This window comes from Dermochelys coriacea, chromosome 24 (assembly GCF_009764565.3).
Source record: "Dermochelys coriacea isolate rDerCor1 chromosome 24, rDerCor1.pri.v4, whole genome shotgun sequence".
Lineage (NCBI taxonomy): Eukaryota > Metazoa > Chordata > Testudines > Dermochelyidae > Dermochelys > Dermochelys coriacea.
Genome location: NC_050091.1, coordinates 6,504,727 through 6,531,694, shown reverse-complemented (window position 1 = coordinate 6,531,694; position 26,968 = coordinate 6,504,727). Strand labels below are relative to the sequence as shown.

The following is a 26,968-nucleotide window of genomic DNA, read 5'->3' as shown; positions in this document are numbered from 1 at the left end:
ATTGAGGTCACTGAGCTTTGAATCAGGCCCACGGCACCTGTCACTGGAAAATCTTCATGTGACTTACAAATATAATTTGTTATAGCTCTTTATATTTTAAGAGCCAAAAATGTACCCAGCTGCAAAAAAACCCTGTAAAGGGTACAGTCAGAACCAATAAAACAACAAACTTCCCATCATCCTTGTACAGTAAGTCTAGTTATTCACTATTTCCATATGGGGAAACCGAGTCAGAGTAGTAAGTGACTTGCCCATTATCAGTAGCTAGTATTAAAACTCACAGTAAGACTCCAACCTCCCTTCCTGCTACTTCAACAGCTAGATCTCATTTTCACCTCCTCCTTCTAGATCAATCACTTTAAGTGCCAAATATATGAAGCTGATAGATTAGAAATGTTTAAGACAGACACATTGATTTAGACAGAGACAGTTTGCAAAGAGCCGTACCTGGTGCTCCTCGGAAGCTGGGGGTGCTGAGACCCTGGGCTGGAATCCTGGAACAAACAAAGACAACAGTAAAAGTTCCTGTTCCCCGGTCACTCCCCCAGCTGTAGCTTACTGACTAATGGTGCATCCAAGCTGTGGGTGCACAGGGCACCACCATGCATGGCACAATGAGAGGGGCTCATCGGAAATGCTAGTGTTCTTTGTGAACTATAGACAAGGCGCCTTGGCCAGGGGCAGTAGAAGCCTTTCCACATCGCTCCCTTTGTCACGGAGAACAAAGCCGTTCTCCTGACACAGGAAATTCAAGATTCAGAAAACAAAACATTCTGAAATCAGTGCTGGCAGTTGTGACATTTGCAGCGTGTTCGTGTGTTGGACGGGACAGTTGCAGTCCCCAGTAGCAAGCAGGGGAGCAGGATTTCTCTCTGCGGGAGAGTGTCTGGACTGGGCTGGGTTTATTACCTAGCGTGGAAGGGCAGAGGGTCCAGACGAGGCTCAGAGACATGACCAGCAGGAGCAGACCAGTACCAGCTGCAAGGGGCACAATGTAATGTGAACAGTCGCTGGCAGGGACTGTGGAGGAAGCAAATAGACAGTTGACAAGAAGGTGTGAGTGACACTAGGGGGAAATAGGCTGAAATGGGCCACTCATTACCACTTCAAAAGGTATTTTTTCTCCCTTGGTATCCTGCAGTTAAGTGAATTGTCTCGTTAGACTGACGTCACACTTGGTAAGGCAACTCCCAACTTTTCATGTATTTATACCTGCTCCTGTATTTTCCACTCCGTGCATCTGATGAAGTGGGTTCTAGCCCACAAAAGCTTATGCCCAAATACATTTGTTAGTCTCTACAGTGCCACAAGGACTCCTCGTTGTTTTTACTGATACAGACTAACACGGCTTCTACTCTGAAACTTGTCAGTGGAAAACATCTCTCTTCTCAAATACCTCTCAGTTCCCCTTTACTCCTGATATTTATTATTTAGCTCTTTACAGGGATTCATATGTACAATCTGGTTGAAAGCTGCCCTAGAGATCAGAGCTACTTTGTCTTGTGGTCCCTGTAATGTCTCAGTTCACCTTTCTCCATATTCTCTAGAGAAATTCTAACAAGACATAGAATATTCCAGCTTTCTGTGATGGAAAGATACGTAGAAGCAGCTCTGATTGTGGCCACTTCACCCCTATTTCACATCTGAGTCTCCCTTGGTCTCAAATATAGTATCACTCACCTACAGAATACCTGGTACTTTTCTTCACAGTGTTGCCGGAAGAGTTGAATTTGACTTCACAGGTGAAATTCTTCCCACTGGTCCAGGTGTCCATGGGGACACTGATGTGATTTATGAGTGTTAAAGATCCATCCCTTGCTTTCAATGAACGCGTCAGCCCCTGTTCCTGCAGCTCCCCAGAAACACTCCAGGAAACATGGACTGGGCTAGACACTCCATGGATCACACAGGCCAGATTCGCTGTCCCAGTGACTTGACTGCCACGTGGAAATGGGACTAGAAGCATCACCCAGCTGCTGTTGGTATAACTGTCTGAGCAGAAGGAGGTGGAGAATTTAGTGTGATGATCAGATGAGCTGCAGTCTGATTAAAGATGTTAACCTTTCACTAGGACAAGGTGGTCAGGTAATATCTTTTATGGGACCAACTTCTATTGGTGAGAGAGAGACAGGCTTTTGAGCTTACACAGAGCTCTTTTCAGGTCTGGGAATTTACTCAGAGCTCCTTGTCAGCTCAAAAGCTTGTCTCTCTCACCAACAGAAGTTGGTCCCATACAAGATATTACCTCATCCACCTTGGGTCTCTAATATCCTGAGACCAACACAGCTACAACAACACTGCATACTATCTGTCACTAAGACATTAATTCAAAGAAACACATCTATTGAAGAAGGAAACAGAAAATCATCACGCAACTAGGATGTAGTGCAATATGTATCTGCACTAGCCAGGAGGAAATTTGTGTGCAATTTTAAATTTTTTATAAACATTTCATTAACTCAACATAGTTTCATGCAGTCGTGGCTCTTAGGTTAGAAATATTCCACTCCTGGGTGCCCTGAACAGTCACAGAGAAACTTCAATAATTTATTTTTGGCACTTTCAAGTTTTTTACTTATAAAATGTATGGGTATTATATCCCTTCTGTACCCATAGTATTTAATGTTTAGCTGACCTGTTTGCATTAAAGCATGCTTTCCTTTGAACCATTCATCAATAGCTATTGTATCTTGTTACATTTTATTAGGAACATGAAATATGCTTTGTTAATCAATTATTAGTCTCCTTAAACAAGCTTTATGGTTCCTTACCTCCAACAATCAGCGTGGATCCATTACCGAAGATCAGGTAGCTGCTGTATTTATATGCACAGTAGTAAATGCCAGAATCAGTCTTTTGGACATTGCGGATTTCCAGTGTCGAGCGGTACGTCTTATGTTTGCAAGCAAATTTACTTACATTTTGATCATCCAAACAGCGCTTAATGCAGGTGGGTTTCTCTCCTTCTCTTCTCAAATACCAAAACATGCTACTTTCTCTTTTCAAGTTTTCTGTGGAAAAACAGTGGATCTTGGCGGTGCCACTAACTTGAACAAACTGGATCCGCTGAGTCTGGTACAGAAATAACTGCACTCCTAGCACTGGAGAAATAAAATATTGTTAGAGTCAGTTTCCATGAGGTCTCCAACTGCCACAGATGGAATGGATAGCTCAGCAATAGAATTTATTTAATCTGATAACACCTGTGCTCTGCAGCCTAAATGCTAAAATAACCTGCTATTAAAATGCAGCTAAAGCTTGAAAATATATCATATTCAACACTGGTGCCCTACTGAAGAGGTTGTTTTCTCAATTCCAAAGCTTAATGCAGAAGTATTACCTAAGGAAGATAAAACCAGATACTCGGCAAAGATCATTTTCATTAAAAAAGTAGAACAAAATCCTGACACACTAGTCCAAAGGCTGATGCCCAGTGCACTGCTGCAGTGACTGGGTACAGTGTCTTGGTTATGTCCAGTGAGGAACGTCTCCGAGGAGGATGTGCTGTGGTGATAGATACTAGAGGGGTGGGTTAAAGAGGCTACAGAATATCTTGTAGAATTTCTCTGCATTCCAGTGGCTCAAGGGTGTACTATAATAATTGAGAATAAATTTAAACCTCCAGAATATGGATGATCTATAGAAACAAATCCACATGACTTCGGAGCACAAGTCCCTTTGACTTTCAAAGGAGAATGCTCCTAAATCACTAAGTTCTTTGGGGAATCCCGGCCTAAGTCTCTACCCAGTCTTCCATGTTTGGTTTAAGGTATCATATTTCTGGGTGGTAGAACACATGTTGAATTTAACATCACAGGTGAAATTCTTCCCACTGGTCCAGGTGTCCACGGGGACGCTGATGTGATTTATGAACACGAAGGAGCCATCCTTTGTTTTCAGCGAATGCATCAGACCCTGTTCCTGCAGATCCCCAGAACAACTCCAGGAAATTTGGACTGGGTTGGAAACTCCATGGACCACGCAAGCCAGATCAGCCGTCCTGGGGGAGAGGAGGCCGTGGGGAGATGGAGCCAGAGGCAGCACCCAACTGCTGGTGGTGTAACTGTCTGAGCAAGATAAAGCACAGAGTTCAGTGTGATGCTCAGCTGAGCTGCAGTTTGATTCAGAGGGGTTAATCGTACAAGATGAAAGTAGCTCAAAGGATAAATGTGTTGTACAAGAGGAAAATATGAAGAAACTGAAAAATGAAATGATATCCAGCCCAAACTAAACACATATTTGTGCTTAACAGAAGGGAAACTCTATTTTAGGAAGTAATGCAGTCCTAAGAACATATCCTAATTGCAAAGTATTGTGTCATTTGAACATGGCTCTTAGGTTTAAAATATTCCCAGCTTGTGCCCTGAACAGGAATAAGACAGAAAATCTTCAAGAGTTCATTTTCACTAGTTTTATATTTTATTTGTATAAAATATATTTTTCTGTTCTTTCAGCAACCAAAGTTTACTTGCTTCTTCAGACAGTCTGTCTTCTAACAATTCAATCTTTGATAAACTATCACACCAGCTTTTTACATTTTAACATGCACATGAAATATAATGACAATGCAGACATAGTTCATTTCTAACCATTCAGTTCTATTTCCTTACCTCCAACAATCAGGGTGGATCCGTTGACAAAAGTCAAGATGATGTACGAATCGGTACAGTAATAAACCCCCCGAGTCACTCCATTGGGTATGGTAGATTTCCAGTGTCAAGTTGTGTCCTTCCGATATGCAAGCAATTTTATTTACATTTTGATTATCTGAGCATCTCTTAATTAACATGGGGGCCTCACCTTCCCTGTCTCCTGTACCACTGAGCTGTCATACTGCCTCCTAAAAATTGTTCTTTGGAAGAGCACTGGATCTTTGCTGTATCATTAATGTTCACAAACAGAAACGGCTGAAGTTGGTGCAAAAATAACTGCACTTGTACCACTGCAGGAATAAAAGAGGGTGTGTTATTAGATTCAATTTTCAGCAGGTTACAATCTAACCTAAATAAACTGAATTGTTCTGAATTAAAATAAATGCACAAATGCAATTAGATTACATTGTACAAAAATAAATGGAAGAGCATCTAAACTGTAGCAGAACTGTCCTAAGCTATCAGACATCATGAATGTCTTATTCAAAAGGCTCCTTTTTCAGTTCTAAAGCTCAATGATACAACTAAAGCAAAAGCTTTATCCATGAAAGACAAAAGCAGATATTTGGCGAACAGCATGATTGTTACAAACAATATGCTGAAAGATGACATCTAAAAGCATCTGTCTAGTAAGCTGCTCAAGTGCAAAGGGTCCAACATCCTGGTTGGAACTGCTGGGGGGGGTTGTGCTGTGGTGATAGATGCTTTTCATTGAGGCTTCTTAAAGAACCCTTTCGGGACAATCTATTTCTTGTCAGCTGTTGCTGCATCTGCTGCATGAATCAAATATGGATATATTAAAACAATTCAGAAGAACGAAATAACCATTAGGATGTGGCACAATGTAGAATATGCATGAGATAGTTCAACACAGAACCAGGTCTAGTGCAGAGACAGCAGGTACCAGGGCTTTCTGACGGGTCAGACAGCTGTATATGACACTGGTTAAAGGTGCGATTCTGTAGACAGCATTGTACCCTCCTGCCTATTGCAAATGATTTTCCCAAGGGATCAGCACCCCCCATTGCGGCCAGATTTTTAAAGAGCCCAGCTTCCATTTAGACACTTAACAAATGGCACAATTTTCAACTGTGCTCATCCCCCAGCAGCCCCCACTGGCGCACTTATGGCTGGATTCCCAAGAGATCAGCCTCTAATGAGCGTCTAACGAGCCGAGCACTTGTACAAATCTGGTCGTTATTGAGGTGCCTAAGGGTACATCTGCATTGCAGCTGGTAGGATAGTTCCCAGCCTGGGTAGACAGACATGCGCTAGCTCTGCTCTAGATAGTGTGGTGAAAATAGCAGTGTGGCCACAGCGGCGTGCGCGGTGGCTCAGGCCAACTGTACGAGTACTTATCCAGGAGGTTGGGCAGAATTGTACTTGGGACATCAGCCCGAGCTTCCACCTCTGGCGCCATGGCCACACCGCTATCTTTCAATGCACTACATTGAGCCGCTACCCTCCCAGCTGCAGTGTAGACGTCCCCTACATGGGAGCTGGGCTCTTCTGGAAGTGTGGCCCCAGCCGCGGGTGATGAAGAGCTGAGAAATGGGCTTCTCCCTGCTGCCTCAGTATTTTACCCACCGCTGCGCCTTATTGCTTGACAACATGATACTGAACGGTAATTTGAGACCAGATTCTCAGCTGGTGAAAATCAGCATCGCTCCACTGAAGCCAATGAACTGACACTGATTTACACTAAAAGAACAGGAGGACTTGTGGCACCTTAGAGACTAACAAATTTATTTGAACATAAGCTTTGGTGAGCGAGAGCTCACTTCATGAATGCATCCAATGAAGTGAGCTGTAGCTCACGAAAGCTTATGTTCAAATAAATTTGTTAGTCTCTAAGGTGCCACAAGTCCTCCTTTTCTTTTTGCGAATACAGACTAACACAGCTGCTACTCTGAAACCTGATTTACACTAGTTGAGATCTGGCTCTTGGAAGTCTTTAAGGGAATCCTGAACACTCACAGTGGCTCGCTTGAGAAATGAGACCAGGAAATCCTTATGGCTGGATTTCTAGACTCTAGAACCACTCAAGCTTTGTCACCTGCCTCCAAACTGTGCAGTTTCTGATCCCGCATTTTTGCACACCCCAAACTCCCATTGATTTGAGTGGAATAGTGCTGGGTGCACCAGGAACGCAGGATCTGGCCTTGTTAGCCCAGAGTTTGTGAGCTGTAAGGTACATCGTGGGTGTATCGCAAACACTTCATGCAGCACAATACACCATGATTAATCATAGACTTTACGGTCAGAAGGGACCATTATGATCGTCTACTCTGACCCTCTGCACATTGCAGGCCACAGAATCTCACCCACCCACTCCCGTAACAAACCCCTGACCTATGTCTGAACTACTGAAGTCCTCAACTCATGCTTTAAAGACTTCAAGGTGCAGAGAATCCTCCAGCAAGTGACTCCTGCCCCACGCTGCAGAGGAAGGCGAAAAATTCCCAGGGTCTTTGCCAATCTGCCCTGGAGGAAAATTTCTTCCCGACTCCAAATATGGCGATCAGCTAAACCCTGTGCAGGTGGGCAAGACTCACCAGCCAGACACCCAGGAAAGAATTCTCTGTAGTAACTTGGATCCCACCCTATCTAACATCCCATCACAGGCCATTGGGCATCTTTATACTGTTAATAGTCAAAGATCAATTAATTGCCAAAATTAGGCTATCCCACCATACCATCCCCTCCATAAACTTATCAAGCTTAGTCTTGAAGCCAGGATTGGGGTGGCTTTCATACTTGTGCATATTCTTTGGCTCCTCTTTAAGATAATAATTCCAGGCACATCATGAGTAGATCCCAAAGCACTTTACAAAGGAGGTCAGTAATGTTACCCCCATTTTACAGATGGGAAAACTGAGGCATAGAGCAGGGAAGTGACGTACCCAAGATAAACCAGCAGAAGAGCTGGGAATAGAACCCACGTCGCTGTCCGGTGCTCTATCCACTAGGCAACACTGCACAGCGGATAATTAGAGACTGATCTATTTTCTCAATGTCTTTGGTTTGTGCTGTAACATTTACTTTCTTTCACACTGCTGAAAGGTAAATTACAATTTTTGCAGTTATTTCATGGACTGTTCTGCTTTACCTTTGCTCTAACCGTCCCCTGGCTGCAGAGGAATTGGGGGGAGCAGTTTACATTTCCTTGGTAACCGAACGCAGGGAGTGAGACCTGAAAAAACAAACAGCCCAAGCGCTTTGGTAGCGGAACAAACAAAAGAAAAGTGGCAAAATAAGTGGGCTGAAACCGACCACAGCAGCAAGTGCAGCTTTCCGAGCAGCCAGTTCTGATCTATTTTTAAATGATCGGCCCTTTGCAGCAAAAACTGTCCTGTTTATCCTGTGGTTTTCTAAAATCGGTTTCAATTTGTTTTTATAAAACATAATGTAGAAATAAAATCAAAACTATTACAGTTACTTTATCTTTGTCTTGGCTTTTAATAGACTTGTACAGAAGAAGATCAAGTGTAAAAGGAATGTGTACGAGTTAAGTGTGACTGGGGGCAATAATCTTAGGGCGTGTTTGAAAATGTGTCCAATGACTTCACTGTCTAACTCCCATTGATTTTGCAAACCTCCCTAGGCACCTAGCTGCACCTTTAAGCACCTAAATATCTTGAAATCAGGTTCTCATGAGCTTAGATACCATTAAAATACCACCTCATCTGATGAAATGGGTTCTAGCCCACAAAAGCTTATGCCCAAATAAATTTGTTAGTCTCTAAGGTGCCACAAGGACTCCTCCTTGTTTTTGCTGACATAGACTAAACACGACTACCACTCTGAAACCTATTAGATACCATTGAAAGTCAGCAGGACTTCACTTGACAACCTACATCACTTTTGAAAATGATACCTGGCTCCTAAGTTATCCAGGATTCCTGCTATAGCCCGGCCTACAATTTTATCATGGCAATTGACAATAAACTTCAGGCAGAGCTATAGGAAAACAACCATAAGAAAAGGAGGGAACAGGGAGCATGTGCAGGGTTGGACAGCAAGGCCACCCTGCACTCACACTGCAGTGGCACCTCCTGCCCTATGGGGCTGGGTCCAGCTCCCGGCATTGGCATCTAGTCCACGTGATCACAGTGCCGCTCAGGTTTGCTTTCTCTGCTGCTCTATAGATGGAAACGGAGGGACAGATGTGCCAAACTTGAGTAGGGCTCTGATCACATCAGTCAAGTTGGGGAGGAGGATAGCTCAGTGGTTTGAGCATTGGCCTGCTAAACCCAGGGTTGTAAGTTCAATCTTTGAGGGGGCCATTTGGGATCTGGGGCAAAAATTGGGGATTTGTCCTGCTTTGAGCAGGGGGTTGGACTAGAGGATCTCTTGAGGTCCCTTCCAACCCTGAAATTCTATGAACAAGTTGCAAGGCCCATGGCTAGGAGCCGGGCCCAGCCTCACCCGCCAGGAGCAGCTACTGCAGGGGTCGTGGACTTTCCTCAGATTCATGGTCACCAAGAACACCACGCCAAAATCATAGCCTGCATTCTAGCTAAGCTGATTTGCCTGGTCCATAGGACCTTTGCATGGGATGATGCCAATACACCTGTACAAAGCACATCTATGGCACTAGGCCCTCAGTTCAGCAAACCTCTGTTAATCTAACGGTCTATTTTTTTATCCTTACCACCCTGCTGCAGAGTAGGGAGGAATTATCCCCATTTTACAGCTGGGGAGTGGAGGCCCAGAGAGACTTGGGGTAACATGTTCAGAAGCCCCTAAGTGATTTGGGAGGCAGAGTCCCACTTTCAACAGGAACTAGGCTTGAAAGTCATTGGGATGTAAGTGACCAGCCCTAGGTCACACACAGAGCCTGTGGCAGAGCAGGAATTTGACCCCGAGTGCCTAGCTAGCACCTTGACAGCCGTATGTATGGCCTGAAGATCAACTTGGGATAACAAGACAATGGACTCAGCCTAGGAAAAAAAAGATTTTAGAGACAAAGGAATACCCCCCACCCCACCCCAGTTTGCTCTGCTGGTACTAAGAGTAAGATTGTGAATGAGGTTATTAATAACTCTTGGCCCTCTTGTTTTCTCATGCATGTTGCCCCACAGATCTTTAAGAGGAAGTAGAATATTTTCCTCTCCATGTGACAAAGTCTTTCATCAAGAATTCCATTAGCTAGCAGGTGCTGTGAGACAGACAGACATCTCCTATTCTTTAGGAAAGAAAGGCACAAGATGTCCCACCAGATAGTTGGCATGATTCTAGTCTGTCTGCACAGTATTTTATCCTGATTTCATGCTTATTTTCCACCATACTAAAAACTATTAACTTTCTGCACAAGGACCTTCTGCAGTTCCAAAGGGTGCTAATATCTACCTGCTGAGAGAGGAATTCACATCTCTTAGTTCATCAGCTGAAATCTGAAGAGAGGTGATGAAATATTTTACATTAAAACAACCTGAATGCTAGATACAAACACCTTGACAATAGTTTCTGGTTAATATTCTGGATTGGGGTGCAAAATCTACCTTTCCTTCAATGCATTACATAGGGGCTGATGTATTTTTCTACAGAAGAGAATTTGAAATACAAGTTGATAAAAGACTCTCCCATGTATGATTTAGTAAAAAGTTTGTTACCATTGATTTGGGTAAACTGGAGTGGGAAAGCACACAGGTGATCAGGGCAGGGAACTGGAAATCTCTGTACCCATTGGTTCTAAACTCAGAGGTTTGTTTTTATTGTTACTTTTCATTAATTCCAGCACAGGCTACACGAAACCTAATAAAAATATTGGCTAGAAATAGAGAAAAAGTTAAAATGAATCTTTAACGGAGAAGCACCTTTTTGTTATTCTTTGATCAGCTGCTCTGTGTAGTGTATTGACAAAGCCCAGCCTTGTCCAGTGCTCACTGTATTAACCCACTCCTTTCTTCCTCTGTATAGCGGTTGTCTCGGAAGAAGGGAGACAAATCCAGCAAAGCCCAGCACATGTGTGGCTGAGCTCTGGGCAGACTGCACAGCTAGACAGTAGCCATTCACTAAAAATACAGAGAGTTCTGTGGTACGAGGACATCCGAGTTTACAATGGATTTACGAGAGTTCTCCGCTTCAACCTTCAAATGGAAAATACTCCAGTAAAGTGAATATTACGGCAAACACATTTGCTCTGATCAGTAGCGTACAAAGAAGTGACTCTGGGGTGTATTACTGTGGCCTTGCTGTATATAGACACATCCGAACTTTGGGAATGGGACCAGACTAACTGTCACAGGTGAGTTTCCAATGGGCCAAAATAATGATATTGTAATGTGACTGATTGCCATTTCAGCGTTAAGCCTTAGGTATTTGTGGGAAAAGGCACCATGTTCCAGGCAGTGACCCAGGACATGGGGTGGGGAATTAGGAGACCTGGATTTTGTTGCTGAATCACTGGGTACTTAGGGTGAGATTTTCAAAAGACACCAGGACCCAACAGCTCCCATTTAGATCTCTACATACATGGCCAGATTTTTAAAACACTCCAACCACAAAACAGCTTTTGAAAATCTGGAATATTTGGAAAATCAAAGCTTTTATTTCTCTGCATCTCCAATTCCTCATCTCTATAATGGGGATAATGACTCTCCTGCGTGAAAGCCCTTTCATCTGTGGATGAAAAGCACCATGTCAGTGCTAGGTGTTATGATTTCCCTGCCGTCTAGTTGGTATGTTACATTAGGAATCAAATTAGATAGTCACACTTTCTGATGTTTCCTACTGAAACTGTCTGAGCCTAGGACATGGGGTATGTTTCAGCTGCCCTGATATCCTATTAAGACTTTAATATTAATCAGGTTCTTTTCCAAGCACTCACCAAGCTGCATGAAATGATTCCACCCACGTGTTCATACAGGGGAATATTCATTGCCTCAATCAGCATAGCATGAATTGCACAGAATAATTCAGTGTACGACTAGTGATATCTATATCTATTTGATCCACACTGGTTGCAATTATTCCAAAGTGTGCACATAAAAGGGAAGGCAAGGAATTATTTCAGGCACTCCTAGAGGCTGTAACTCAGGCTAATGAGATGAATGTAATAGGAAAATTTAGCCTGACTGTTATTTCTAAGTAAGAATGGTTCCTCTACAGGCTTTTTATAGCTAGATCTCAAAGAGCCTTGCAAAGATTACTAAATATCACATGTAGGTAAGTATCATTTTCCTAATTTTACAGTTGGAGAAAAACTGAAGCACAGACAGGGGGAAGTGAACTTGTCTCCAAGGTCACATAGCAAGGCAGAGCTAGGCTGGGCATAGATCTCAGGGCTCCTGACTTCCAGTCTGGTGTCCTCACCACTAGACTGACCAGTTCTTCCATTGCATTTCGTACTGTACCAAACACGCTGTCGGCACTCAGTAAATAATCCACAAAGATCATATCTAGACAAACTTCTGAGCAGCGACGGATCGGAAGAGTCTCCGAAAGTGGATGCGCCAGCCTGTAAGACATAGGCTTTGTCTGTTCCAGCTGTCGTAGACATTTAAAACATGCTGCACTGGCTGGAGTAGGGGTAGGAGCTGGGTATGGACTAGCTCAGCTACCGGTAAACTCTCTTTCCGAACTCTCCTGTGACTCAACTCTCTTTTAGATGCCTTCGAGCCGAGACTTTCCATCCTGGTGCCCTCTGCCCCGGAGGATGCTGTGCTTCCCCCTGGCATTCCTCTGATCTTCCTGCTCTCTGATTTCACTCCTCCCTGGAGTGCAGTTCTCTGGGACATGGGTGAGGAGGCGTCTGAAGGTCAGATGGATGCTGGAGCCATAGATGAGAATGGGGTCTTTAGTGTTTGGAGCCTAATGACAATCCCTTCTGAGATGTGGAACCAGGAGATGATCTGCACTTGTACGGCCAAGGAGAGCAGCATGGGGAGAAGCATCAGTGCTACAGTCTCCAGGGAAACAAGTCCATTATCGTATCATCCAATCTAACCTGCCTTCCTGGGTATTTATGCTACATCCCTCACCGTGGGTCAGTGACATCTACTGCAGGCTGGAGGAATAGACAGAATTAGACAGGATGGCTCAGGTGAATGATAACTAATGGTAGTGAGGAGAGGTTTTGGAAACCATTGAGAGGGTGCTTGAGTTGTGGGGCAGATAAGTATGGTCACTCCCCTGTCACCCACCTTTCCCACTCCCAGCCCTCCTGAAAACCTTCATTTTTCAACCCTCCCAGTGGTGAGAAATGGGTTTCTGGTCAAGTAGCCTGAACCTTCCCTTCCATGTGAGCACAGCAAGGATACAGAAGGGTCACTTGGGGTGAGCCAAAGGGGAAGAACTAGGAGCATCGGGAAGGAAATCAACAGAGGGAACAGCAGGATGAATGGCAGGATGCATCCGATGAAGTGAGCTGTAGCTCACGAAAGCTTATGCTCAAATAAATTGGTTAGTCTCTAAGGTGCCACAAGTACTCCTTTTCTTTTTGCGAATACAGACTAACACAGCTGCTACTCTGAAACCTGAATTTTCTGAGGTTACACGTAAATTTATTCTTCTCTGCTCTTCTAGCAGAAGTGTTGTATAGGGTTGTTGATATAAAAAAGAAATGCAGGGTTCTACTCCAGAGGTGGCTGCAGGTTAGGGATGGTGTAATACTGCAGTGTATATGTAACTGTGCCTCAATGGGCCACAACTGAGAATACCAAATCCAGGACAAACTGCCGAGAAATAGGGCAGATACACCCCCAAACTGGTGGTTATTCCCCCATAAGATATACCAAACAAGCAACAAAACTTCTGTTTCACCACACTGGCTAACAAGAAGTCAGAAAAGCAGTTTCCTTAGGGATTCCAGTCCTTGTATCACCCCACCAAAGCACTAGAGACTTACAGATAAACCAGTTTCATCAAACAAATGGTTCTTCTGGTTCCAAAGGACCAGCCACACACCCAGGTCAATATATCAGTCAAATCTTACCCAACAATCATGCTGTTGCCAATCTTTTAGTATCTAGAATCTAAAGGTTTATTTATAAGAAATATGAGAGTTAAAATTGGTTAAAGGAATCATAGATTCATAGATACTAAGGTCAGAAGTCAGAACTCTGATCATCTAGTCCGACCTCCTGCACAGCGCAGGCCACAGAATGTCACCCACCCACTCCTATGAAAAACCTCACCCATGTCTGAGCTATTGAAGTCCTCAAATCATGGTTCAAAACTGGATACTAGTCTAATAGGTTATACTGGCTGTAGAATGACTGTGCCTAATAGGGTACAAAATGTGAGCGAGGCCAAACAGCAAAAATTAAGATGTTTGTACACCAATGCGGGGAGTCTAGGTAACAAAATGGAGGAACTAGAGCTACTAGTGCAGGAAGTGAAACCAGATATTATAGGGATAACAGAAACATGGTGGAATAGTAGTCATGACTGGACTACAGGTATTGAAGGGTATGTGCTGTTTAGGAAAGACAGAAACAAAGGTAGAGGGGGTGGAGTAGCATTGTATATCAATGATGAGGTAGAATGTAAAGAAATAAGAAGCGATGCAATGGATAAGACAGAGTCTGTCTGGGCAAAAATTACATTGGGGAAAAAAAACTAGTAAAGCCTCTCCTACGATAGTGCTCGGGGTGTGCTATAGACCTCCGGGATCTAATTTGGATATGGATAGAGCCCTTTTTAATGTCTTTAATAAAGTAAATACTAATGGAAACTGCGAGATCATGGGAGACTTTAACTTCCCAGATATAGACTGGAGGACCAGTGCTAGTAATAATAATAGGGCTCAGATTTTCCTAGATGCGATAGCTGATAGATTCCTTCATCAAGTAGTTACTGAACCAACTAGAGGGGATGCCATTTTAGATTTAATTTTGGTGAGTAGCGAGGACCTCATAGAAGAAATGGTTGTAGGGGACAATCTTGGCTCAAGTGATCATGAGCTAATTCAGTTCAAACTAAATGGAAGGATTAACAAAAATAAATCTGCAACTAGGGTTTTTGATTTCAAAAGGGCTGACTTTCAAAAATTAAGGAAATTAGTTAGGGAAGTGGATTGGACTGAAGAACTTATGGATCTAAAGGTAGAGGAGGCCTGGGATTACTTTAAATCAAAGCTGCAGAAGCTATCGGAAGCCTGTATCCCAAGAAAGGGGAAAAAATTCATAGGAAGGAGTTGTAGACCAAGCTGGATGAGCAAGCATCTTAGAGAGGTGATTATGAAGAAGCAGAAAGTATACAGGGAGTGGAAGATGGGAGGGATCAGCAAGGAAAGCTACCTAATTGAGGTCAGAAGATGTAGGGATAAAGTGAGAGAGGCTAAAAGTCGAGTAGAGTTGGACCTTGCAAAGGGAATTAAAACCAATAGTAAAAGGTTCTATAGCCATATAAATAAGAAGAAAACTAAGAAGGAAGAAGTGGGGCCGCTTAACAATGAGGATGGAGTGGAGGTTAAAGATAATCTAGGCATGGCCCAATATCTAAACAAATACTTTGCCTCAGTCTTTAATAAGGCTAAAGAGGATCTTGGGGATAATGGTAGCATGACAAATGGGAAGGAGGATATAGAGGTAGATATTACCATATCAGAGGTAGAAGTGAAACTGAAACAGCTTAATGGGACTAAATCGGGGGGCCCAGATAATCTTCATCCAAGAATATTAAAGGAATTGGCACCTGAAATTGCAAGCCCATTAGCAAGAATTTTTAATGAATCTGTAAACTCAGGAGTAGTACCGAATGATTGGAGAATTGCTAATATAGTTCCTATTTTTAAGAAAGGAAAAAAAAGTGATCCGGGTAACTACAGGCCAGTTAGTTTGACATCTGTAGTATGCAAGGTCCTGGAAAAAATCTTGAAGGAGAAATTAGTTAAGGACATTGAAGTCAATGGTAAATGGGACAAAATACAACATGGTTTACAAAAAGGTAGATCGTGCCAAACCAATCTAATCTCCTTTTTTGAAAAAGTAACAGATTTTTTAGATAAAGGAAATGCAGTGGATCTAATTTACCTAGATTTCAGTAAGGCATTTGATACCGTGCCACATGGGGAATTATTAGTTAAATTGGAGAAGATGGGGATCAATATGAACATCAGAAGGTGGATAAGGAATTGGTTAAAGGGGAGACTGCAACGGGTCCTACTGAAAGGCGAACTGTCAGGTTGGAGGGAGGTTACCAGTGGAGTTCCTCAGGGATCGGTTTTGGGACCAATCTTATTTAATCTTTTGTTACTGACCTTGGCACAAAAAGTGGGAGTGTGCTAATAAAGTTTGCAGATGATACAAAGCTGGGAGGTATTGCCAATTCGGAGAAGGATCGGGATATTATACAGGAGGATCTGGATGACCTTGTAAACTGGAGTAATAGTAATAGGATGAAATTTAATAGTGAGAAGTGTAAGGTTATGCATTTAGGGATTAATAACAAGAATTTTAGCTATAAGTTGGGGACGCATCAATTAGAAGTAACGGAAGAGGAGAAGGACCTTGGAGTATTGGTTGATCATAGGATGACTATGAGCTGCCAATGTGATATGGCTGTGAAAAAAGCTAATGCGGTTTTGGGATGCATCAGGAGAGGCATTTCCAGTAGGGATAAGGAGGTTTTAGTACCGTTATACAAGGCACTGGTGAGACCTCACCTAGAATACTGTGTGCAGTTCTGGTCTCCCATGTTTAAAAAGGATGAATTCAAACTGGAGCAGGTACAGAGAAGGGCTACTAGGATGATCCGAGGAATGGAAAACTTGTCTTATGAAAGGAGGCTTAAGGAGCTTGGCTTGTTTAGCCTAACTAAAAGAAGGTTGAGGGGCGATATGATTGCTCTCTATAAATATATCAGAGGGATAAATACAGGAGAGGGAGAGGAATTATTTCAGCTCAGCACCAATGTGGACACAAGAACAAATGGGTATAAACTGGCCACCAGGAAGTTTAGACTTGAAATCAGACGAAGGTTTTTAACCATCAGAGGAGTGAAGTTTTGGAATAACCTTCCAAGGGAAGCAGTGGGGGCAAAAGATCTATCTGGTTTTAAGATTCTACTCGATAAGTTTATGGAGGAGATGGTATGATGGGATAATGGGATTTTGGTAAGTAATTGATCTTTAAATATGCAGGGTAAATAGGCCAAATCCCCTGAGATGGGATATTAGATGGATGGGATCTGATTTACTATAGAAAACTCTTTCCTGGGTATCTGGCTGGTGAATCTTGCCCATGTGCTCAGGGTTTGGCTGATTGCCATGTTTGGGGTCGGGAGGGAGTTTTCCTCCAGGGCAGATTGGAGAGGCCCTGGAGGTTTTTCGCCTTCCTCTGTAGCATGGGGCATGGTTGACTGGAGGGAGGCTTCTCTGCTCCTTGAAGTTTTGAACCATGATTTGAGGACTTCAATAGCTCAGACATGGGTGAGGTTTTTCATAGGAGTGGGTGGGTGACATTCTGTTCAAATCTGAATCAAATACATACAATAATTGCAAAGTTCTTGGTTCAGGCATGTAGCAGTGATGGAATAAACTGCTGGCTTAAATCAAGTCTCTGGTTGCTTCCAAATCATTGGAAGGTCCTAAGTCTCTTGGTTAGAAATAATGCTCCTGTTAGTGTAAGTCCATAGTCCAGAAGCTTGAGCAGGAAAGAGGCAAACTGGAGGTGTTTCCAGTGTCTTTTATAGCTTCCGCCATGTGGAGGGAAATCCATTGTTTCAAATAAAGTCCTCAGCACAGCTAATGGAAAATTACAGGTAAAAGGTGGAGTTTGAAGTCACATGGTCAAGTCACACATCCCTGCATGATTCCGCTGAGTCACAAAAGAAGCCATTGCCTATACCCCAGACAGAGCGTTCAGAGGACAGTCCATGTGATTAAGTGTCCTTTTGATGAGCCACTTAACTTGAATAGGTCCTTCACAATGTGCTGGCTAAACATCTTGTTGGTGTTTCCCAGAAGCAAAACACATTAGAAATACAGGCATAGAGCCAATACTCATAACTTCAGATACAAAAATGACACATGGATGCAAATAGCATCATCATATTCAGAGAACCATAACCTTTCCATAGACATCTTACATGCCACATTTTGTACAAGCTTTGTTACAATTATATAACAGTGGTAGCAACAATGATCGACATGGTCATAGTTTAATCAGATAATGTCACAGTATAATTTGGAAAGTCTCATGTTTGTAATGAGCTATGACGTGATGTGAGTTTGCTTGAAATGCAACAACTTCCATGGTCATTTCTCTGATCCATAATCTGGGCTGACATCTCCCTTCTTGCAAAAAGCCACATGGGGTCATTTGTGAATTGCCTGCAGGTTGATCTGGCATTGGATTGACCTCTTATCTCAAACATGGCACTTCCCACACCAGAGCACCTATCACAGAATTCACTCACCGCTAGGGCGCCTCCTCCTGGCTGCTCATGGGATTAGCTCCTTCTGGCTCCAACACCCCATCTGTCATCTCATTCTTGCCGCAGCTCCACTCGCTCTTCTGGACTCTGCACTTTCCTCTTCCTGGCTTGGCTGCTCCCTCTTTAGGCCTTGGCCCTCTGGCCAAGTCACTGGGTGTTTCCCCCCTGCCAGGGTATCAAAGTGCCACAGGACAAACTGTCCCAGGGAATCACCAAACCCACTGCCCTGACAGTGCCACTTCTCCAGTGGCTGGGAGGGGAACCTAGGCCTGTCCTCTGCTCTTGGTTCCAGTTCAGGGACTCTTGAGTCAGCAGATAAGATCTGCAATGTCCTGCCTTGCTGGGGCTTCCCCAATTCCTTTCCTACTCCACCTCCCTCAGGCTTTTGCTCCACCACCCTCCGAGGTAAATCCTTCCTTCAGAGCCTGGGTCCCCAGGGTTTCTCCTCTGCCCTGGGCTTCCTCCTTTCCCTCTCTCATGCCCAGAGAGTGACTGTAGCCTTCCTCACCGCAGCCTGTCTCTGCTGCCAGGTTCCTGGATTTATACCAGCCCCACCTGCTCCTGCTCATCATCATTCAGGGCTTATTTAGGCCACCTAGTTCCCCTCAGCTGGAGCCTATCCCTTTAAGTGGCCCCTTCTCAGCCTCATTAACCCCTTCTAGTCTAGTGGGGGTGAACACCCCATCACACTCCCTATCACCAGGATGGGCATTTGCTGCTGATTGAGGGCGATAGAGTCACCTGCTCAGTTTGTTAAGCTATGTCCTGCACTTCCCATCCAAGCACTGACCCTCTGCGGAGTTATCCCAGCCCAAGCAGGTCGTGCTGTGGCTTTGGGGTCAGTACTTAGATCACAATCAGGCCTGTGTTTCACATTTTTACTGTCACTTGTGGTGAGCCACAGAGCTGGTTAGACTTCCAATAACAGAATATGGATAGTAAGGTCAGACTGTAACACCTGTGCCCACATGTTACTGATGTGAGCAGTCCCTGGAACTTCAGAGGGACCCCTGCTGTGAATAACGGCTCCCCAGTGGGAGTGAGAGGTTCATCGCCTGGCCCCAAATGAAATACAAAGGGCCACCTACTACTCTCAGTGACCCCCTGTAAAGCCAGAGTAACTCCACTGCCTTCAGCAGACTTCTCCTGGGTGTGCACCAGTGTCAGGGAGAGCAGAATCTGGCTCAAAGACTGTAAGAATGAGTATGGAGTAGAGCAGAGGTTCTCAAACTGTGGTTCGCAGACCATCAGTGGTCCGTGAGCTTCATTCAGGTGGTCTGCGGATAGGTCCTTCTAAGGTGTGCACCTGGGTGGCCGCACACAAAAATGAAGGGCCACCCACCTAATTAGTGCAGCCGAGGCTCCATTAATTAGGTGCTTGGACCCTGGAGAAGACACACATGTAAGGTGAGGTGGTAGCCTAGGGAGAACTAGGGAGCAGGTGGGAGGGGGCAGTGGGGTGAGAAGAGGGGGTGGGGGAATTTGGGATGTGCAGGGCTGCAGCGGCCAGAGAGAGAGGTGACTTTCTCCAGCTGCAGGGCTGCGGCTGCCAGGGAGAGACCCCCCTCCTTCCCAGCCCCAGCTCAGGGGCTGCTGCAGCGAGGGAGAGACCCCCCTTCTTCCCAGCCCCAGCTCAGGGGCTGCTGCAGCGAGGGAGAGAGGGCTCATCCATCGCATTAGAAAGATAAGAGTACTGATATTAAAATATATGATTGTGTGCTTTTATTTGTAGAACAAAGAAACGTTAATTATTATTAACTTTTTTTTATATATAGCGCTTTTATCCAAAAGCGGCCTCCACCCAGCTGGAAAGTGTCACTTCTGTCTGGTTCTGCCCCTTCCACCTGCTGTGTGCATCAGGGGCCAAAGCTGGTTCTGCATCTGGGTTTTTCTGGTCCAGCTTTTGTGACCGGTAACACACCCGAGTCTCAAGCCCGGTCCGGGGGAGATTCAATTTCTCGTGGGTACAACCTCCCACCTCCCCTTTCAAAACCACCAAGGGCTTGGCTTAGACATGAGAGTAGCTGAGTTCACTGCAACTGCCTGTGTAAGTAAGGCAGGCCCTGAGCCCCAGCTCCTGTTACCAGTGCTCAGCCTGAGTAACTGAGTTCGGGATCTCTAGGGGGGAAGAGGGGAAGAATCGTCTCCTTCACAGGTCACAGAAGGGTGGTGGAGCCACTTCGCAGCTGCTACCCCAACAACAGGCCTGGAGCAGGCTCTGTGGCCCTAGTGCCCCAGCTCCACAGGGGCTGTTGTCTAGAGGATTGGTGTAGTGGTGGATTCAATCCCTGCTAACCCCTTACCTCTCCCTTGGACAACACTGAGCAGACAGCCAATCTCTGGGGCGTACAGGTTACACACAGGCTCCTGCAATCCCGCCCCCTTTTATGAAGTGACACCACACTGCTCCTGCGGTCTGGGACCCTCTGCACTCACAGAGGGGTGGAATTTGTCCCGAAACACACCAATATGTTACCAAGATACTGTAGGACAATGTCCTTCATATCACACTAGGATATCTCCCACCTTCAAGGGTCTAGTTCTTTTTGTGACTTCCTGCTCTGTATAGGCCAGATGGACAAGTGGGTTAATTTTCAGTTACAGTGTGGAACTGAGCCACATGCAGCAGCAGTGAAGAGCAGTAAGAAGCAGTAACAGCTTTTACAGAAAGTCAGCACCTTACAGGATGGTCCTGTCATTGAGATCAGCAGTGAAACAGTTGTGAGTGTCCAGGCTTGGATCCTCGTGTGGGCTACGATTTCCCCCTTTTCCCTTTCATTGGTCACTGCTCCACGCTCTGGTTGTGATTCCTTGAATCAAACTCCAGTTGGGTAAAAGCGGTTTGATCCTGTTTGACAACATTTAGTAACATTAGACACCTCCACGCAAGGTTAATTAACCAAACTCTGATTGATTGTTGTGTCCAACTCTGTTACATTTAAAAACAGATTGTTAAGCTTTATTTAAAATTCCACTTTCCAAACAGTGCACGTCATTAGCACTGAAACAATCTGGGGAATCTCACTTTAAAAGTCCAGCAGTTGACTGAAAAAGGAGTTTAGGATTGAGACAGTTTTTCATATACCCAATAACTCCTCTGAGTCTGCGGCTTTCGCTCTTTTGCTGAATTTCCATATGAGACAGAAAAGGCCAAATCCAGGTTTAGCAGAATTACTGGGGCATTGGAACCATCTGCATCCTAAATTCATTCGTTTTGAAGACCCAGTCAATGGCTCATTAGAGGAAGTTAAAATTTTTCTTCACCCCTTACAGTTGTTTTCTGATCATTTTATACCCAGGCCCAGATTATCCTGCCACTTCAATGGGAGTTGTGCATTTATAACTGATGGGCTAACCAGGGCTCTGCTGTGTAATTTATATCACTGATTACATCCCAATGGAATTTGCCCAGCCATGAGAGTTAAACCTGCTTATTTCAGGCAGAAGTTTCCCCTGTGTGATAAAGCAAATGATGAGTGATAGTAATAGTGTATTCAGCCATCAGATGCGCTGGCAGTTCCAAGCACCGAGCCTGGCTGAATACAGCGCTCATCGCTACAGAAGAGTTACTGCGTTACACGTGTGTAGGAAGGAATAAATGTTCAATGGTGACAAACAGAAGGAACTGAGAGAACTGTTTTCAATTATTTTGTGAGAAATCAGCCCCACTATTAATAGGGCTGCTGCTAGGTCTCCACACCCAGGACAGACTGTAGTGTGTTGAGTACCTGGATTAGAACAGCAGTGATTCCAGGCCAGGCTCAGAGACACCATCAACACCACCAGGAACATGGCCACTGTATAGTGCACCGTCTGCAGCACACACCCGCTGGGATGAGCTGTGGAGGAAGTGGACACCAGTGGACGGTCAGGAGGTGAGAATCTTTTTTGAACTTTTTCATTAAACCCTCTGGTTTTAACTTCCAATCCCAACTCTGTATTCACCTCTCCCCAATAGTTATTATTTAATTCTTTACGGGTGCAATGTGTGTGAAAGCTGTTCTAGAAATCTAAGCTATATTGTCTTGGGGTTCTTTTAATGTCTCAGTTTAGCTTTCCCCAAATAATCTGCAAATCTGCCTACCTTTAATTATGACATAAAATATTCCAGCTTTCTGGGATGGAAAGTTACGTAGAAGCAACTTGGATTGTGCCCACTTGACATCGATTTAACATCAGAGTCTCCATTAGCCTCAAATATCATATCACTCACCTGTAGGATAGCTGGTATTTTTCTTCACACTTTTGCCAGAAGAGTTGAATTTGACTTCACAGGTGAAATTCTTCCCACTGGTCCAGGTGTCCATGGGGACGCTGATGTGATTTATGAGTGTTAAAGATCCATCCCTTGCTTTCAATGAACGCATCAGCCCCTGTTCCTGCAGCTCCCCAGAAACACTCCAGGAAACATGGACTGGGCTGGACACTTCTTGGATCACACAGGCCAGATTCGCTGTCCCAGTGACTTGACTGCCACGTGGAAATGGGACTAGAAGCATCACCCAGCTGCTGTTGGTATAACTGTCTGAGCAGAAGGAGGTGGAGAATTTAGTGTGATGATCAGATGAGCTGCAGTCTGATTAAAGATGTTAACCTTTCACTAGGACAAGGTGGTCAGGTAATATCTTTTATGGGACCAACTTCTGTTGGTGAGAGAGACAAGCTTTTGAACTTACACAGAGCTCTTCTTCAGGTCTGGGAATTTACTCAGAGCTCCTTGTCAGCTCAAAAGCTTGTCTCTCTCACCAACAGAAGTTAGTCCCATAAAAGATATTACCTCATCCACCTTGGGTCTCTAATATCCTGAGACCAACACAGCTACAACAACACTGCATACTATCTGTCACTAAGACATTAATTCAAAGAAACACATCTATTGAAGAAGGAAACAGTAAATCATCACGCTACCACTAACTAGGATGTAGCGCAATATGTATTTGCACTAGCCAGGAGAAATTTGTGTGCAATTTTTTATAAACATTTCATTAACTCAACATATAGTTTCATGCCGTCGTGGCTCTTATGTTAGAAATATTCCACTCCTGGGTGCCCTGAACAGTCACAGAGAAACTTCAATAATTTATTTTTGGCACTTTCAAGTTTTTTACTTATAAAATGTATGGGTATTATATCCCTTCTGTACCCATAGTATTTAATGTTTAGCTGACCTGTTTGCATTAAAACATGCTTTCCTTTGAACCATTCATCAATAGCTATTGTATCTTGTTACATTTTAATAGGAACATGAAATATGCTTTGTTAATCAATTATTAGTCTCCTTAAACAAGCTTTATGGTTCCTTACCTCCAACAATCAGCGTGGATCCATTCCCAAAGATCAGGTAGCTGCTGTATTTATATGCACAGTAGTAAATGCCAGAATCAGTCTTTTGGACATTGCGGATTTCCAGTGTCGAGCTGCGCGTCTCGTGTTTGCAAGCAAATTTACTTACATTTTGATCAGCCAAACAGCGCTTAATGCAGGTGGGTTTCTCACCTTCTCTTCTCAAATACCAAAACATGCTACTTCCTCCTTCCAAATTTTCTGTGGAAAAACAGTGGATCTTGGCGGTGCCACTAACTTGAACAAACTGGATCCGCTGAGTCTGGTACAGAAATAACTGCACTCCTAGCACTGGAGAAATAAAATATTGTTAGAGTCAGTTTCCATCAGGTCTCCAACTGCCACAGATGGAATGGATAGCTCAGCAATAGAATTTATTTAATCTGATAACACCTGTGCTCTGCAGCCTAAATGCTAAAATAACCTGCTATTAAAATGCAGCTAAAGCTTGAAAACATATCATATTCAACACTGGTGCCCTACTGAAGAGGTTGTTTTCTCAATTCCAAAGCTTAATGCAGAAGTATTACCTAAGGAAGATAAAACCAGATACTCGGCAAAGATCATTTTCATTAAAAAAGTAGAACAAAATCCTGACACACTAGTCCAAAGGCTGATGCCCAGTGCACTGCTGCAGTGACTGGGTACAGTGTCTTGGTTATGTCCAGTGAGGAACGTCTCCGAGGAGGATGTGCTGTGGTGATAGATACTAGAGGGGTGGGTTAAAGAGGCTACAGAATATCTTGTAGAATTTCTCTGCATTCCAGTGGCTCAGGGGTGTACTATAATAATTGAGAATAAATTTAAGCCTCCAGAATATGGATGATCTATAGAAACAAATCCACATGACTTCGGAGCACAAGTCCCTTTGACTTTCAAAGAAGAATGCTCCTAAATCACTAAGTTCTTTGGGGAATCCCGGCCTAAGTCTCTACCCAGTCTTCCATGTTTGGTTTAAGGTATCATATTTCTGGGTGGTACAACACAGATATGTAATGATCGTTTGGCATCTTGTCTTGGAGGACTTTAATTGTACCTTAAATCATCACTCTGAAAGCTCTGATATTTGAGAAATAAGACAACGTGGAATGCAATTTTCAAGAGTACAAGTCCCATTCTCAACAGTGACTTAGGGCCAGATGGTCAAAAGTATTTCGGTGCCTATAAAGCAGGATTTTCAAACATGGCTAGGTGTGTTAGGAGCCTCACTCCTGCTGAAGTCAATGGAAGTTAAGAGCCTCCACTTGGATCTAGTAATAAACTGGCTAAAAACAAACTGAATGGGGCTGGTTAATAAGCTGTGTCTGGCTGCACAAAAAGGAAAGTTCATCTATTGGTGACCCTTCTGAAACAATGGACAATAGAGGGCAATATGGGCTAGCGAATAGAGCCATTGGCTCAGAAAAGACCAGATTCCCTCGGTTACTTGTCCATGTCTCCTTAGACCTTACCCTATTTTCTGAGACTGGACTGACTGGCTGCAGCTCCCCTGGCAAAGTGGGGATTGATCTGTTAAAAACCCCTTCCAGGCAATGCTCTAATGCAGGGGACCATCTACCTTCTTCCTGCCTTCCCTTTCACTCCCTCCCTCCCATGGTTGGGGTGCGACCCGGGCTAAATCCTGCAGTCCCTGACTGAGGCAATGTTAAGTGGAAGCAGTAGTTTAAAGGACGACTGGACTGGCCAAGATTCTGCCTGATTTCTAGCAAAGGGCATTATTCAGAATTACACAGTTTCTCCTTTGCACCAATGTAAAGAGGAATTTAGAGGAGCATAAATTACACTGACACCCACTTCCAGGCCTCTGTGCATTACCATGGTGGAAAGGGGCTTAGTGCAAATGAGAATCTTGTCCCCAGGGTCGCGGTTAAGGGGTTGTCAGCGGTGGTACAGATAAGACCATAGAAATCATAACGCTATTCAAGCACAATGTCTGCCCAGCAAAATCGCTTATAAAAGAAAGTGCCTGTTATAAACCTCAAAGTAACACTGACTGACAACAGCACAATGCTTTATTTACTACTCGAGGGATCCCAACTCAATGCTTTACAATGTAAATTGCTTTAAGGAATTGAACTTAGGTGCTGATCCTAAAAGCAGCTGAGCACCCACCTCTCCCCTTGACTTTGCAGAGAGTGTGGTGGGTGCCCAGTATGTCACAGTCGGTGCATCAGCACCTTGCAGGATTGGGCTTTTACACTGTATATAGAAATATCTTCATGCACTGTGGGGATGGAGTGGGGCAGCTGTTTGACAGCCCCACAGCAGCCCTGCGCAGTGCCTTAGGGCAGGAAGTGGAAAGGTGCAGTGTAACCAACTGCAGCTATAGGAGCAATTTTACACTAATGTAATTACCAGGGCTGGGCAGAAAATGGATTTCCCATCCCACACAAATTTTCAAGATACTGAAAACTTTTCCTCTCACTAACTAGGATGGAATAATCAAAATCTCAAAAATTTTCCTGGAACCAAAAATCATTATTGGTTTGGATGAAAGGAAGCGTTTTGTTTTAAGAATTTTGAAATGTTTCCTTTCAATTTTCACCATATGAAATTTTGACCATGTTACATTTTATTTAATCAATAACTAGCTTAAACTTCTAAGCAAGGTGTCATTTTGAACTGGAGAACCAGATTGGTTCATTTTTCAATTTTGAAACTTTTTATAAAGTCAAAATATTCATCAAAGCTGACCCTTTTCCCATGGAAAAAAAAATCTCCATTTCAAGAAATAGGAGTTTTCTGACAAAGAAATGGTCCTTTGAAAGACCTGACCAGCTCTCGTAATAACCCAAATGGGAAGTTGGCCAAGGAACCAGAGCCAGCTGCTCTCATCTTTCTGAAAGCATCCTCAGTGACTTCAAGTCACCATTCATTCAAGACTTAGTTTGAAGACTCAGTGGAAATCAGGGCCCTCCTGCAGTCCCGTTAGGTTCAGTAACCTGAGATCAGATTCAGGCCCTTAGGCTTTCATTTTTTATTGGCACTCAGAGAATCATAGACATGTAAGGCTGTAGGGGAAGTTGACAAGTCATCCAGGTTCTGCCTCAGCACAGGGGTCTGGACAAGTAAAGCTAGGCCATGCCTGACAGGTGTTTGTTCAACCTGTTCTTTAAAACCGCCAATGATGGGGATTCCACAACCTCCCTTGGAAGCCAGTTCCAGAGCTGAACTCCCCTGAGAGTTAGAAAGATTTTCCTAGTATTTAACCTAAATCTCCCTTGCTGCAGATTAAGCCCACAACTTGTCCTGTCTTTAGTGGAAATGATCACCCTCCACCGTATTTTGAAGATGTGTGTGCAACAAGTTCTGTTTCAGAGTAGCAGCCGTGTTAGTCTGTATTCACAAAAAGAAAAGGAGGACTTGTGGCACCTTAGAGACTAACAAATTTATTTGAGCATAAGCTTTTGGGAGCTATAGCTCACTTCATCAGTTCTGTGAAACACATTGGTTGTAGCATCATCAAAAGAAACACAGAGGCTAAGTGGGATTAAAAAGGGCCAGATGCTGCTCTCAGAGACACCGGAATAAATTCGGAATAACTCCAATGACTGCAACAGAGCTCCTACAGATTTACACTGCTGTAAACC

General features: G+C 43.9%; 2 protein-coding genes and 1 gene segment (V, D, J or C); all 3 read right to left on the bottom strand.

Moving 5' to 3' along the window:
• LOC119848048 (immunoglobulin alpha-2 heavy chain-like) overlaps window positions 1–3,572 on the bottom strand; it is a 5,378-nt gene extending 1,806 nt beyond the window's left edge. Inside the window, exons 1-5 of one of the 3 annotated variants that reach the window (XM_038383407.2) lie at window positions 3,341–3,572; window positions 2,772–3,101; window positions 1,681–1,992; window positions 910–1,020; window positions 448–494 (exon numbers count right to left, since the gene is read on the bottom strand). In XM_038383407.2, the coding sequence (XP_038239335.2) occupies window positions 448–494; window positions 910–1,020; window positions 1,681–1,992; window positions 2,772–3,101; window positions 3,341–3,572 (1,032 nt within the window). The other 2 variants (XM_043501778.1, XM_043501777.1) reach the window with 2 other exon arrangements.
• On the bottom strand, window positions 1,403–26,933 carry LOC119848046 (immunoglobulin alpha-2 heavy chain-like). 3 transcript variants are annotated; one of them, XM_043501779.1, is made up of 5 exons: window positions 23,909–26,933; window positions 23,340–23,669; window positions 22,249–22,560; window positions 21,764–21,874; window positions 19,705–20,883 (listed from the first exon to the last, which is right to left on the bottom strand). In XM_043501779.1, exons 1-5 carry the CDS (start codon window positions 24,138–24,140, stop codon window positions 20,852–20,854), a joined length of 1,017 nt encoding a protein of 338 aa, XP_043357714.1. In that variant the 5' UTR covers window positions 24,141–26,933; the 3' UTR covers window positions 19,705–20,851. The 3 variants fall into 3 exon arrangements, with proteins under 3 accessions (XP_043357715.1, XP_043357714.1, XP_038239334.2); XM_043501780.1 differs by lacking the exons at window positions 19,705–20,883; window positions 21,764–21,874 and adding an exon at window positions 1,403–1,680; XM_038383406.2 differs by lacking the exon at window positions 19,705–20,883 and having other exon boundaries at window positions 20,892–21,874.
• LOC119848047 lies at window positions 3,727–5,347 on the bottom strand. The segment is given in 3 exon segments: window positions 3,727–4,067; window positions 4,611–4,942; window positions 5,195–5,347. Coding segments are annotated over 3 exon segments (728 nt in total).
• Window positions 26,934–26,968: the final 35 nt, after the last annotated feature.

Excerpts from the sequence above, each read along its gene's own strand:
- LOC119848046 (XM_038383406.2), bottom strand. The coding sequence starts at position 24,140 with ATGCAGAGAAATTCTACAAGATATTCTGTAGCCTCTTTAACCCACCCC. Across the intron at positions 23,670-23,908 it reads TCTGGTTTTATCTTCCTTAG|TGCTAGGAGTGCAGTTATTT; the intron begins GTAATACTTCTG and ends TTATTTCTCCAG. Across the intron at positions 21,875-22,248 it reads AAATACCAGCTATCCTACAG|CTCATCCCAGCGGGTGTGTG; the intron begins GTGAGTGATATG and ends CTTCCTCCACAG.